The sequence below is a fragment of the Nematolebias whitei genome, chromosome 21 (assembly GCF_014905685.2).
Source record: "Nematolebias whitei isolate Nwh7 chromosome 21, NemWhi1, whole genome shotgun sequence".
Lineage (NCBI taxonomy): Eukaryota > Metazoa > Chordata > Actinopteri > Cyprinodontiformes > Rivulidae > Nematolebias > Nematolebias whitei.
This window is the reverse complement of record NC_056518.1, coordinates 18,488,670-18,500,117: the sequence shown is the minus strand read 5'-3', so window position 1 is coordinate 18,500,117 and position 11,448 is coordinate 18,488,670. Positions and strand designations below refer to the sequence as shown.

General features: G+C 38.7%; 1 protein-coding gene across 1 annotated transcript in view; it reads right to left on the bottom strand.

The window, feature by feature from the left end:
* Positions 1 to 11,448, bottom strand: part of LOC119427394 (latent-transforming growth factor beta-binding protein 2) — a 90,211-nt gene that overhangs the window by 23,335 nt on the left and 55,428 nt on the right. The window contains exons 11-20 of the mRNA XM_037695001.1: positions 9,801 to 9,923; positions 9,532 to 9,696; positions 7,787 to 8,077; positions 7,108 to 7,127; positions 6,824 to 6,860; positions 4,694 to 4,762; positions 3,757 to 3,882; positions 2,963 to 3,091; positions 2,656 to 2,775; positions 2,303 to 2,422 (exon numbers count right to left, since the gene is read on the bottom strand). Of these exons, the coding sequence (XP_037550929.1) occupies positions 2,303 to 2,422; positions 2,656 to 2,775; positions 2,963 to 3,091; positions 3,757 to 3,882; positions 4,694 to 4,762; positions 6,824 to 6,860; positions 7,108 to 7,127; positions 7,787 to 8,077; positions 9,532 to 9,696; positions 9,801 to 9,923 (1,200 nt within the window). The remainder of the gene's footprint in view (positions 1 to 2,302; positions 2,423 to 2,655; positions 2,776 to 2,962; positions 3,092 to 3,756; positions 3,883 to 4,693; positions 4,763 to 6,823; positions 6,861 to 7,107; positions 7,128 to 7,786; positions 8,078 to 9,531; positions 9,697 to 9,800; positions 9,924 to 11,448) is intronic.

The window sequence follows — 11,448 nt, the reverse complement described above, 5'->3', positions numbered from 1 at the left end:
TAATAATAATAATAATAATAATAATAATAATAATAATAATAATAATATAATATTGGAAAATTTAAGGTTCATTGTGACCTTATAACACCTGACAGTGTTGCTTATAAAACAAAATCGGTATCGCCCAAACTCGGAATCGGCAGGTCAGACTTTTTAGAAATCGGTGTCGGTGATGGGCCAGAAAACTACAATCGGTGCACCTCTAGCCTGAATGGTTTACAATTTAAAGGGAAAAAGTACAAAAAAATAACTGCAAACAGCTCTCATTAAGTTATGTCCCAAACCTCAATCGTGAAATCATTACTACTTAGTTTTTTCTACTTTATGAGCCCAAACAGCGCACACATAAATTTAAGTTGTGCAACACATTAGTTGTAGAAATGTTGTTTAACAATGAAATTTATCAAGTGTTAAAAGCAGTTTTTTCCTTGTTTTTGGAATAGCTGACATTGTGGTGACAGAAAGAAAGGGAGACGCTCAAACAGGAAGGGTGAAGGGAGAGAGGAAGTACGTTTGCGAAGAAAAAAAAAGTTGAAGGAAGGATAATACTGGATTTTGACACACGACGTGAACATACAGTGAAACAACGCAGGAGAGTCACAGAGCTGGTATTGTTTTTCTAGCCACAGGCAATGCCAGACGTCTGTCAGTGTGGTCCAGTACTTTGCTTCTGCAGTCATTCTGCATCAATCAGGCCTCCCAGATAAGCCCCGACAAGGAAAAGGAGCTGTTTTTTCTATCACGGCAACAATTAGGCTTATCCCTGATTCGCCCAATTGGACCTAAACTACTGTGCTTTACTGCTGTCAATTGACTGAAGCAAACGCTGAAAACTCAGTGCCAATACATCCTGTTTTATGTGACTCCCACTGTCAAATGTACACTGTAGTCCAGTGAATGCTGCCTGTGTCAAGAGTAAAAACATTTACCTCCACTGTTATCCCTCATCTACATAATTTCTCTGTTTATACAAAACAGGTTTACTTAAAATGAATAGCAATAGAGGATCGAGGGGTGTTTTTTTTTTTTTTTTTGAAGCAAGGGGCTCATCAAGCTTTAAACAAGAGTATCAATCATCAAAAATCCCAGAAAAACTTATTATGAAGCCCCAAAAAAAGTACTAAAATTACTTTCTGTAATTTCCATCATTTGTCTATACGTTTTTAACATTTTTTTTGGAATACGAGCGAAGTTTAGGTTTCCAAACAAATTAAAGGCACACAAGGTCATACAGCGGAGACGTGGTAAGTAACACCAGTCGAGCTGTTATGTAACGGGACCACTTTCAGGTTGGGAGCTCAGCGTGTGCTAGTTTAAACACACAGAGTGTAGTCCAGCGATCATTTGTGTAGTCAAATCTAATCCCTAGGAGTTTTAAATTGGACCACAGACAACATCATGGGTGCAGGGAAATGTTTGTTTACGTGCCATGACCTTTTTGCAGTAGGGAGTTGACCCTTTGGACCTCTCTTACGTCTCCTGTGACTGCTCACTTCCCTCACCTACCACAGCAGTGGTAATAAAGACGTCTGCCTTTGCTGGGTTCAGCAGTAGAGCTTTCCAACAATAATACACTGTTTGTTCGAGGCTGGGGCCAAGAAAAAATATTTATGCTCTCCCAAATTGAAGGTATTATAAATATTCTTTTTACAGAATCAGTGATATCAAATAATCAGCAATAACATCATAACTGAGTTTAAACAATAAAAGGGACATGCAGAGAGTGCTTAGTGGAGGAGTTCAGATATTGTACAAAGAATCACTAACAAATATTACCATCATGGCTGGAGTTTTTAACACTAATGTGGCTCCAGAAATGTTCCACAATACACATCCAATGTAACGTCCCGCAAAACAAAAACTTAATTTAATTTCAAATGTTCGTGCACATCAGTAGTCAGAGAGTCAGGTCTCTCTTGTAAATGAGTCCCCGAGGCTCAATGGGATTAACCTGTCTAAATAAAGGTTGAATGAATAAGTCCTTCTGAGTAAAATGCCCAAAGGCTGCGAATATAATTTATCTTGTGCTACTTGGTCAGCTGCACTGCATCATAAGCTGTTGACAGGTCTTAAACAGCATGGGCTGCGGCCATGCTGCCTCCTTTTGGACTTTTCAATAATGCCAACAAAGAGCAGCAGTTACATCAGCGTAAATGTTACCCAACACAGGAAACCATTATTGTGTCAGAGGGAAACCCAGCTTGTTTCCATAAAGCAGTTGGAAACACCTTCAGGACTTTTTGGAGGGAGGAGGGAGGTGTTAGTGGTCCAGCTGCTTTGATGGGTTGGGAGTTTGGCTCACCTACACATCTTTCATTGATGGGCCTAAATCCGGGGCCACAAGCCTGGCACTGGAAGGAGCCAACAGTGTTGACGCAGATACTGTTGGGACACGAGCTGGAATCTCGGCACTCATCTATATCTGTTTGAGGAGAAAGTGGAAAATGAAGACATTGTTTGAATTAGTTGTCGCAACAACAAGGTTACTCAAACATTGTGCATCTCTGTCAAACAAAGAGGCAGTTTGAATAGAAATGCTGGTAAATAGACACACAACCCTTTGTCATGGAATGAATGAACAGATGACGCTACAGCTGTGTCTTTGAGTGAACTTGAATCAGAGGGCATACGTTTGTGCTGATGCATGCAATTCACCTTCGCAGAGGCCTCTCCAAGACTTGGAGTAGCCACTGTTGCATTCACAGGTGTAAGATCCTTCCGTGTTGACGCATTTGCCATTTTGGCACTTGTTGGGCATGCTGCACTCATTAATGTCTGCCAGTTGAACAAAAACCAAGACAAAGTTCAAAGAGAGTTTTGTTCCATAGCAATAATTATGCTTTTAAAATGAGCAGTGCTGATGGACAAGAACTTGCAGTGCTCTAACAAAGAGGTGTTAAGAGCAGGCTGAGTTTGCACAGGAAACATTACATCTCCTACTGCAAACTGGACAGTGTCTTACCTTGACAGAACTTCTTGTTTTGAGTGATCACCTGGCTATAGCCATTATGGCACTGACAGGTGTAGGAGCCATAGCTGTTTATGCAGCGGCCCTTCCCTTTGCATGGGTCCAGTTCACACTCATTCACATCTGCAAGTGAAGAGGTAAAGTAGACAGCTGTAGCATTTTGACCAAACACATACACAGCTCTGATCTGTCTGTCAGTTTGTCCAATTAACAAAGACAATAAACTGATACATTTACAATATAAATATAAACCCCTAAAACAAATATAACAGTCCAGTCAGGGTACGTAAAATGAAAGCTCTAATAATGTAAGCCATGTGGGGATCCACTGTTAAGACAAATGCATTTAAAACACATAGGGAGACCTTGTAAAAGCCATGTATGATTTCCAAAGTTCCATCTTACTTCAAACTTACTATCTTATACTGTAATCTAAAAAAGTGGAATTTTTATCCATAATGTAAATTCTATAAACAATGTCATACTAAAAAGACAGGAAGAAAAAAATGTTCCCCCCAGTTAAATATAACATTTACGTTAAAGTAGCCAATTCTGCCTGAAATGGTCTGTATTTCTGAACAGATTGAGAATAAATTTAAACGACTGGCTTTTTGAGAGCCATATTTTTAAAAGCAGTTATAAAGGCTTGTAAAAAATTTATGAACAAGGAGAAATCAGCATAAACCATCCAAGCCAAATGTTCTTAAAGGGGCAGAACTTGCAATCTTCCACTAAAAATGACAGTTTTTTGATCAAAATATCTATCTATTACTCATATTTTTACTTACCAATACAGTTGGTGTGCAGTGCACTGAGCCTAAATCCTGCCTCGCAGTTACAAGTGTAACCGTTCTGCGTAGGAACACATTTTCCTCTACCACATACTGTTGGTGAAGTTGCACACTTGTTAATACCTGCGAAAAGACATGCACAGCCATCGCTCAGAAAACAGACAATAACATTTCTGACCCAACGTTAAAGAGGTTGTAAAAAATGAAAAACAGCATTCCAGTAACACATGTTGCTCTCCGTGGGTAACCATTTAGCTGTTTTACAGGAGGAGTCTTGGATGAGGAGTGGTTTTACAGCAGTGTAGTATGCTAACAGGTGGTATGGCACTCTTACAAAGAGTTGAGTCAAGAAACAGGTCGTGCACCATAGAGCCTGACATTAGTTTTGTTCTTGTCTTATTCTACTCAAAAGTGCTGAGATAAAACATGTTGGCTTCCAGTGGCTGGCTACAGACTGAAACACTCTATAGCACAACTTAGATTTATCTAGTCCCTCAATCGCTTTGTCACACAATGTTTATGTCACCCAATTTACATTTATCCTGTCTCTTGTCTCTTCCTTTCACTTTTCATAAATCTGGTCTATGTCCAATCAGGATGGCGTACCCTTCCAAGAGGCGAACACTTTCTTGGTTTTGCGCCCTCTCACCCTCTGTGCTGCACGTCAACTTGAAGCCAATTTGGCTCAAATACAGGGTCAAATAAAGCTCTCTCAGGCTTTACTTTGGGTAAGCTTACAAAAATGCTTTATAAGATGTGTCGCTAGGTCTGCCAGCTGTTGACAGAAAGCATGAAAAATTGAGAATTGAACTCTCGACTCCTTTTATGTGTCAAAGTCCTGCAGTTCCATAACCGTTTGCCTATTTAGTTGAAAGAGGTATCCAGTATGGCTAGACCTATTTCCTTTATAGATTTGTTTTACTTCATGTCTTACCAGTGACTTTCAAGTTTGTTTCCTTTGAATCTGGCCTCTGGTTGATGTTTGGAAAGTCTGGAGAGGTTTCTAGAAACAGAAATAAGGCAGGCCATAAAGAACTAGCACATATATGAGTACATATAAAACTAGCTAGACAAAACTTTATAATAAATGCAATAATCATGAATTTAAGCAATCTTTAGTTCCTGCATGACTCAAGATTATTTAATACATGTACTAATGCTCACCAAGAACTAATGAACAACCCACTATGAATTTGTTTGATCCCTTCAAACTGAACATATTATCAATTAAAGCATAAATTACTGTTACTTCCTCCATTAATCAATATGCTACAAATGAAAAAGTATTTTGTCATTTTATAAATGTTAATTACATACACAAAAACATAATTTGTTTTCTTGATTGATGGTATGTAGTGATTTCACAACTTTATCACCAGAGGAATAAACCATTGTTCATTCTGAAAAATTTAAGAACCAAAAAAAAGACTAAAATGAAGCTTTTATTTTCCAGATGACAGGAAGTTAATCATCTTCTGGGTAAATAAGAAGGACTTCTCACAATACTGAGTGCTTTTTATAAAATTGACTAAAAGAAAATATGTGTTCCTTTATGAAATATGAAAGAGATTGGATGACTCTCTCAGCCATTCTCACCACATATCTTAGAGTTTTGTCTATCATACTTCAGTTTTCATAATACTGCCTTGATAAAGGTATAAACTTCAGTCTTGAGAGGAAATGTATCCTCTGTGAAGTGGTCTCGGCCAAGTTTGTGGCATGGAGAGTCTAAGAGAGATCAGCACTGTTTAAGGACTTAACACACATCCTTGAGGGACACCTGTGCTCAGTTTTATAAAGCACAATGTTTTACAGACAACACATACTGACTGTTTACTTCCTGAAAGGAAGCCCAAAATCAAGTTGAATGTTTAAAAAAATATATATGATATAAATTTTCAAAATGAGATTCTCAGTTTAAAAAATAATGTTTGTTATAAACTAAATTAGAAAAGCACTGAAAGAAAAGTAAACAAATATTTAACAATTTGGTATGAACACACTGATTACTGAATGTTTGGTTACACTAACAGCTTATCAATTTTTTTGTGGACATTAGCTAATTTTGTCATACCCTGTATTTATTATTGGTTGATTTAACATAAACATCTATTAAATGTTAGAATACTGAATGTTTTACTTCATTATATGAACATGCAGTAAAATTATTATGGGGTTATGATGAGCAAGATGATTTTATGATATAATATAAATGAGTTTTGCATTAAGTAAGGTTTATATAGAATATTATAAGTATCCTTAATGTGTTATTGACTCACTAACACTCTTTTTAAAATATGTTTTTGGTTCTCTGTAGGCGGCACCGGGATCAAGTGGTAGAGTTGTTGCCTCTCAGCAAGAAGGTCGCCTGATCGAATCCCAGCCAGGGACTTTTCTGGGTGGAGTTTGCATGTTCTCTTCGTGCATGTGTGGATTTTCTCCGGGTACTCCGGTTTCCTCCCACAGAGCTAAATCATGCATGTTAGGCTGATTGGTAACTCTAAATTGTCCCTAGGTGTGTGTGAGAGTGGGAATGATTGTTTTGTTTGTTTCTATGTGGACCTGTAATGGACTGGAGACCTGTCCAGGATGTTCCCTGCCTCTCGCACAGTGATGGCTGGATATGGGCACCAGTGACTCCCATCACCCAAAATGGGAGAAGTGGAGGAATCCCCCAAAAAAGAAAATGGATGGATGGATGAATGGTTCTCTGCAGCTAAAACAAGACACTGCTTGTTTTCCCAGCAAAAACCGCTTCAGCTGCCTCCCATTACTTAATAGGATAAAAAATGAGCCACTCTTCTTTCCAGGCTAAAACATTACAATAACCAAAATAAATCAGGGTGACTCATCGGACATAGTCAAACTTGAGACTTTAATGGCAATGTTTTCACTGGAGTGAGGACAAGGACCGAGACTGCCACCACTGTGCAAGGGAAAACACATTTGGGTTTGACTCAAATGTTAAATCAAACCACAAGAGGCATTAAACAACAGTTTGGGGTCCCTTGTTCAACAAGCCATGTTGTAATAATAGTATAAGTAAAGCCAATAAATAAAATACCTGGATATTTTGGCGGTGAGTCGGTCACAACAGCTGGCTGGAAAACAAGTAAACATTACCCATCAGTAACAATTTGGAATGCATTTTTCATCACCATGTTCTCATTCAAGTTTGCTTTTGTTGATTAATGATATGCTAATTCCGTGTGTCTACCAAAATGTGGTCTGAATTTGTTATATAATCACAAAAAATCCATTAGCTGACATAGCTTTGGTATGTTGTTCTTAAAAACATCATTTCAAATGCATTTGCCAAGAGCTTGATAGAATGGAAATAAAACTCACCGGGACCAGAATTTCTACATCTGCATCAAAACAAACAAATAAACAAACAAAAAAAGATTAATCAATAGTAAAAATTGGCATGCTGTTCACATTAACAAGCACAAATACCTATTATTCTCTTCAAACTTTTTACTTGCAGTCTTTCTATCTAAGAACAAATGGACTAGCAGCAGAAATTTCCATTCAGACAAAAATAAATTCTGCATTTGAGGTGCAGTGAAGACTACTGGCCAAGAAGAAATGAAAACACAAAGACATCAAGATCTCTAATAATGAAGACAAAAATCACAAAATGTTTAAAGAACCGCGTGCACTCAAATAAATCAGAATGTCCCAGCCTTGCCAGTAAAACTGTCTCACTGGCATTAAATCAATATGATACATTCATGGAAAACTTAAAGATTAAAAACGTGTGGCCTTTAACTTTTTTGCATTTATGTGAAGTCCAGAAGGGTTTCATCTTAAAGAAGGGAAGATACAAAAATAATGGAAGTATTCATCCAAGGATATTAAAAACATCCTGTTAATTTTTTAATTCTCCTAAAGATTCTAGTCCTTTCATGCTTTAGTAATACCACGTTACAAGTTCTATTTATTACAATAAGTTATCACGTTCATTTTTATAATTAACAAACCTAACATGATGGATATTTCATTAAATCTAAGAGTTTAGTGTTACCTTCTGGATATCCAGGGCTTTCTCTCTCTGGATGATAAGGATGTTGTGGAGTGGTGGGGTACTGGGGTGCTTGAGGTGTCTCATAGTACTCAGGATATTGGGGTATTTGGGGTGTTTGATTGTGGTTGTGATGCCGTGTAGGCTGAGAGGATGGGAACTCAGAGTATTGCTCGTCTAGTGCCAGTCCTGTATTCTGCAGCTCATCTTCTTCCAGCTGTCTGAGAGAAATCTGCACATCTGAGCGCGAGTACGTGTATCCATGACCCACTGGGCAGATCTCCTTGAAGTGGTCTGTAGGACAAAAAGTCAAAAGCTAACAATAAGTGATAGAAACCATCATCTCTGTAGTAAGAGCACAAACAATTTTTATGGGCCAAAAACAATAAATATTTGGGCACAAAACAGCCTGCAGACCACCAAATGGCAGTCACTGTTTATATGAATAACCAACCTGTGCAATTAATTGTATTTTATTCATCCATCCATACAAACACCCATCCATCCATCCATCCACCCATATATCCATACATCCATTCATACATGCATGCCTTACTTTTATTGTTGTAAAGGAGATTGTTTAATTGTAGCAGACTTAATGAGTTGGCTGTCAGTGAGTCAGAGTGCGATCAGTGAGAGGATTTGGAAATATTGGAGTAAATCTGCACACTGTAACAATCGCACACTCCCATGTAAATGAGGCAAGCAGTGGATCATTTAACTCAGACTGACCCTCAAACTCGTTCAGTGCTGAAGCGTGAGAGTGAGAAGCTAATGGAGCATTGTGCAGCTAGATAAAGGAGGGAGACTGCACCTCTTTTTGTCTGAGGTCAACAGAACTCAGCAATGGTGAATCCATTACAAATGAGAGGCTTTGTGTCCCCTGCCTGACCTGAAACGAACAACTCATTGCCAGAAGAGTCTGGTATAAAGATATGAGTAATGACAGACATGTGGCTCGTGTAAATGCAGGAAATGTGGATATGATCGGCTACTGAATGATGAAACTAAAGTGAAGGGAAATGAGGATATATAAGATGAAGATCCACATCAGAGGGTCTGGATTAAATGAAGGAACTCCTGTTACCAAGTGACGAGTAATCAACCTTGCTGCTTTGCTCCGAACACAGCTGTAATAGCTTGTCCAGCCATGCAACAGACTATCTAAAATAATCAAAGGTTGTGTTTATGTCCAGCAGCATCATGGAGGTCTGTGTGAAATATCTGATCTATCACAACCTCTATGAATCACTGGCAAGCATATACACTTCATAAAAGCTGCTTGTTTCTCTCTGAGACTTTGAAGTTTAGATCTGGAAGGAGCAAAAGATGACAACTACTTCCCATGTTTCTTTTGGCAAAGGTATGGATTTCTGCTGGCGTTTTATTGGGATTTCTCTCTGAGGGTTGGAGTGATAACACAAGGCTCACTCCCACCATTATGCTGCCTCCAAAATGTGAACACTGTTGTGTTTTTGGTCCTTTTCCACTCCAAACACATTTAGTTATTTTGAAATGCTTTACATATCTGGCAGAGAGGAGAATGATGACTGAGTAGTAAATACTCTAAGCTTGTACTCTACCTATTATTGCTAGCACATGTGTGAGATAACATTTCATTTCTGCAAAAGCATTTAGCTAGGAAAAGGGTTTCTCAGCTGGTACAATAAAACCAAACCTTGACATTTGACTTTGCAGACAAAGCAAACTCTCTCAGCAGCAGCACAAAGTAGTTTCTCGTACTGTACCTGAACCTGGCAGAGGGCAGCGATCGCATTCATCTCCCCAGGCTTTTCCAACACGGCTGCAGCAGCAAATCTGTTTGGTGATGTGATTAGCAAGTGGCAGAGAGCATGTTCCTGATGAAACTGACCGGTAGCATGAAGCCCTGTGGTCAGATACTGCCTTGTCCGCTGGGAGAGGGAAGTTAAAGTTATATTCAAATGCACCACAAGAAACGCCAAGAAAACAGAACTGGGCCTACAATTTTAAATGAAGGAAACAAAGCAATACTTACAAACACAGTGGCTCCTGGCAGCATCCAACATGTAGCCTGGTTTACATGTGCACCTGTAGCTTCCTTTGGTGTTGAGACATTCAGCGTTCTTACATATCCCAGGCAGCAGGCACTCATTGATGTCTGTGAAAAGTAGGCTTTGTCAGTTTTCTAGTTTTGTAAAAAGACAGTTTTCCCAAAGCCAAACACTTTTGAATTCATGCAGAACCACTCAAATAAACTTTATACTGCATAAATAGTCAAATGTACTTCCCAGAGCGTACGCAAAACATTGATGCAAGCAGACTGACAGAGACGATGAAAGTCAAAGTCAATAAGAAGAAAACATTTGCAGGCTTGAAAAGTTTGCAACTGATTAACTTTTGGAGTCAACCCAAGTCAAGATGGCTGCCACAGCAAACTTACCTTAGAAAACATGAAAACTGATTAAAGTTCAGTCAGTTGTTGCAGATATTTTGTTAGAAATTGGTGTAGTAGGAGCTGAGAGTCCTTCATAAGACTTACTCTGAGTGTGACTTTTTGCAATATTACATTAGATGTTGTTTTTCAAGGTCAACATAAGATGATCATAGTTTAAAAATCATGAACAGTAAATCATGGCATGAAAGGTGGCAGAGAATATGCATTCCTAAAAAGAAAAGTTAGGTCTTTAATTGTTGTTAAGTACTCTTAACGGTATTCTCAGTTTGCACAAATAAGTAAAAGTCCCAAGGTGTTTTATTTTGTCTGTCTGGTTCTAGAGTTATTTTTAACAAAGCCAGTGGAGTCTGTCTACTGTTCCAACAGCTCCCGAGTCACTAAATCAAACAAAAGCATGCAATCCAGTTAATGTGCCAGGCTGGAACATGGGGGACATATTTGAGACTCTTAGTCATGCGATCACACTGAGACCTGGCAAAGTTTGTTGTTTAACCGTGTTAAACAAAGAGTACATCATTACGTTTTGTTTCCCATTGGCTCTGATGACAGCCTGCCACCACAGATTTTCCCAATTCAAATTAATCTGCTCTTGTTTGGTTGTTTTGCTTCCTGCTGGAAAAAGTGAGCTTATAAGGGATTGGGGTTGATAAATTCTAAAGGAATGACCAAATCCAAAGAACGCCTAAATATTTCCTTTGTTGTTTGTTCTCGCAGCTTTTGTTTCACTTTCAAGTTGACTTTTTTTATACGTTTTCTTCTCCAAGGAGGCTTTAGCTCTAAATCAAAGACTGTCCTTCTAATGACTGGGCCTCCAGCTTCTGTGTTAAAGTAGTAAAAACAAACCAATCATACTCAGACAATGAACGAGTCCACAGATGTCATCCATGCCTGAGAGTTCCTGTCTGTAGGAACCAGAGGGACTTGGTTCTGGTTCAAGCAGCATCTGGTCAGGGGTCAGGTCAGCACTGAGCTCAGTCTTCATCACATGAGGTCCTTAATGTGTTGTTCAGTTGAGTCCCAGATTAGCGTTATTGTTACAGTCTGCTGGTGGGTTGACTGGGATTGAAACTGACTTTCATGACAACCCGTCATTGCCGGCACTAATCTCAAAATCTATTTTGAATTCACGCTTGGCTGCTCATACTTTGGGGTAAGTAGCTTTTGCCGTGATTGTTTTTACAGTCAAATTGCGAATGAAGAGATATGCTCACTGCATGTCAAACAGTTT